Below are 2,252 nucleotides of genomic sequence, written 5' to 3' on the forward strand. Positions count from 1 at the left end.
ACTTAAGAGTAAAATGAGAGGTTGAGTCGGGACCGACAGGCAAGTGATACCTAGTTATGTAATCAAATTCTTTAAGGAATACTCTTGTTTTCTTTTCTTTTTTCAAGTTCAAAATTTTTATTCTTTTAAAGTAAATCCTATTTTGAATTAATAAATATCCTCGAGAGAGTGTTCATGTTTGACCGCAGCCCCACATCCTCTTGTTTATATACAGAGAGATCGAGATGGATACCCTGGATGAGCTCTGCCTAATTTTCTCTTTTTCTTGATTAAAGCTCCGCTGAAGTCCAATTGATATCATAACATCACTTATACACAAATATCAATTGATATCTTTCTTACACTGTATTTCGACTGAAGTCCGATGGCCGGTACTCTCACTTCTCTGTCTCTCATCTTTGTCTCAATCTTCATCTTCTCTATAAACATTACCCTCCCAGCAGTCGGCAGCTCAAATGCCACCTCCGGGAGACCTCTCAATCCCACAGAAATGGCACTTAAAAAAGAAAAACTAAGTCACTTTCGCATATATTGGCACGACGTTGCCTCAGGTCCTAACCCCACTGCCGTTCGAATAGCTCAAGCACCATCGACGAACAAATCGGCAACATTATTTGGTGCCATGGTTATGATCGATGATCCATTAACTGAGGGCCCCAAATTGAGCTCAAAACTGGTCGGACGAGCACAAGGATTTTATGCATCTGCAGCACAGAACGATGTAGCATATATAATCGTGATGAATTTCGCCTTTACTACCGGAAAATATAATGGAAGTTCGATAAGCATATTCGGACGTAACCCTGTGTTGTCGGGTGTAAGAGAGATGCCAATTATTGGTGGCAGCGGAGTTCTCCGGTTTGCCAGAGGATATGTTCAGTTTCATACTGTGAATTATAATATCAAAACTGGTGATGCTACTAACGAGTATAACATCTATGTATTTCATTACTAAGTATAAATGTTAGTTGTATTTATTTTGTTTTGAGGGGCTTATCCGTTGGATCTGAATCATGATATTGGTTCTTTCTTGTCTATGTATCTACGTAATGTACACAAAGGTTCAGATAATGCATTTTTCTTCATTTCATAATTCTTTCAATATTTTCATGCTCTATCTTCATATTGTAGTAGACGCAAAATCAAACACCGCCTTCTGTAAAATGGTTACAAAAATGAGCTTGGAAGAAGAAAGACTTTGTCATTTTCATGTGCTCTTCCATATCCAGACTCAGTAATTCGGCAAGGGTTGCAGCCGCTTAAAGTATAAGCTTAACAAGTTACATAGTGATAGAGTTCAGTCTCGTTATACTCTGGCGGACGTACCCTTTCATACATAATAAAATCTTGACAGTTGGGGCATTATAAACATAGCATACATTCTAGTATTGTAAATACAGTAAAACTTCAGTGTAAGTTACATTTCTATATATTAAAGTCACTAAAAAATTTATTTAAGCTTTTAACTATTAAGTTGAAATGCAATTTGCCGCACTAAAGGGATTTTAAATATTCATGTATTTGCAAATTGATCAATCAGTCCCCCAAACCCTGTGTTCTTTAGCAGCCTGTGTTCCCTGTACAAGCATCATGGCATGGCATGATAACAGGAATTTTCCCATTAAAATTTGAATGTGTAAATTATTATTTCTTTTAAAACTAAAGTGTGAACTATTATCATGAGGGGGTGAAGATCACGCTATGAGATATAATACTAGCCGTAATGGTCACGCCATATACTCTGTGAAAAGAAAAAGAAAAGAAAACTGATAGCACGCGAGAGCGGAGACACGATAATGCGTTTTCCAGAGTAGGCAGGAGGAGCCGACTTTTATTAAGTTTCTTTTCAACAGGTGAACAGCCCTACTGGGAACAATCAATAACCCCATCTTCATGATAATTTAAGAACATGGAGTAGATGAGCTACCAGTGAATGTCCCAGCAGGAAAGAAATATCAAAAAGAATACAAAAGCACTCACCACCTACTACTACTCCATTGACCCAAACAATTTCTTTGCTAATTAGGTGGACAGTTGGATTTATTTGCTAAAGTGGAGAAATCATAATCACTAGGGTTAACCGTGTAACAAGGGCTTAAAATCACCCGTATGTATCACGATATCTTTTAAAGAAAAATGTTGTTTTGTCATTAGTTTTAGTCAATGTTGTCGTTACTTGTCAGTAGACTTGGTTAACTTGCGAAAGAAAAAGAAAATAAAAAAACCTTAGTTTCTTTTTTAGCAGAATTACA

General features: G+C 36.9%; 1 protein-coding gene across 1 annotated transcript; it reads left to right on the plus strand.

Annotated features, from left to right (window-relative positions):
• The first annotated feature begins 232 nt into the window (after nt 1–232).
• LOC113323411 (dirigent protein 22-like) lies at nt 233–1,093 on the plus strand. Its single transcript, XM_026571711.1, has one exon. It carries the CDS (start codon nt 365–367, stop codon nt 953–955), a length of 591 nt encoding a protein of 196 aa, XP_026427496.1. The 5' UTR covers nt 233–364; the 3' UTR covers nt 956–1,093.
• Nucleotides 1,094–2,252: the final 1,159 nt, after the last annotated feature.

The sequence above is a fragment of the Papaver somniferum genome, chromosome 11, assembly GCF_003573695.1.
Source record: "Papaver somniferum cultivar HN1 chromosome 11, ASM357369v1, whole genome shotgun sequence".
Classification (NCBI taxonomy): domain Eukaryota; kingdom Viridiplantae; phylum Streptophyta; class Magnoliopsida; order Ranunculales; family Papaveraceae; genus Papaver; species Papaver somniferum.

What these genes read in the sequence shown, in the direction of transcription:
- LOC113323411 (XM_026571711.1), top strand. Translation starts at nt 365, where the DNA reads ATGGCCGGTACTCTCACTTCTCTGTCTCTCATCTTTGTCTCAATCTTC.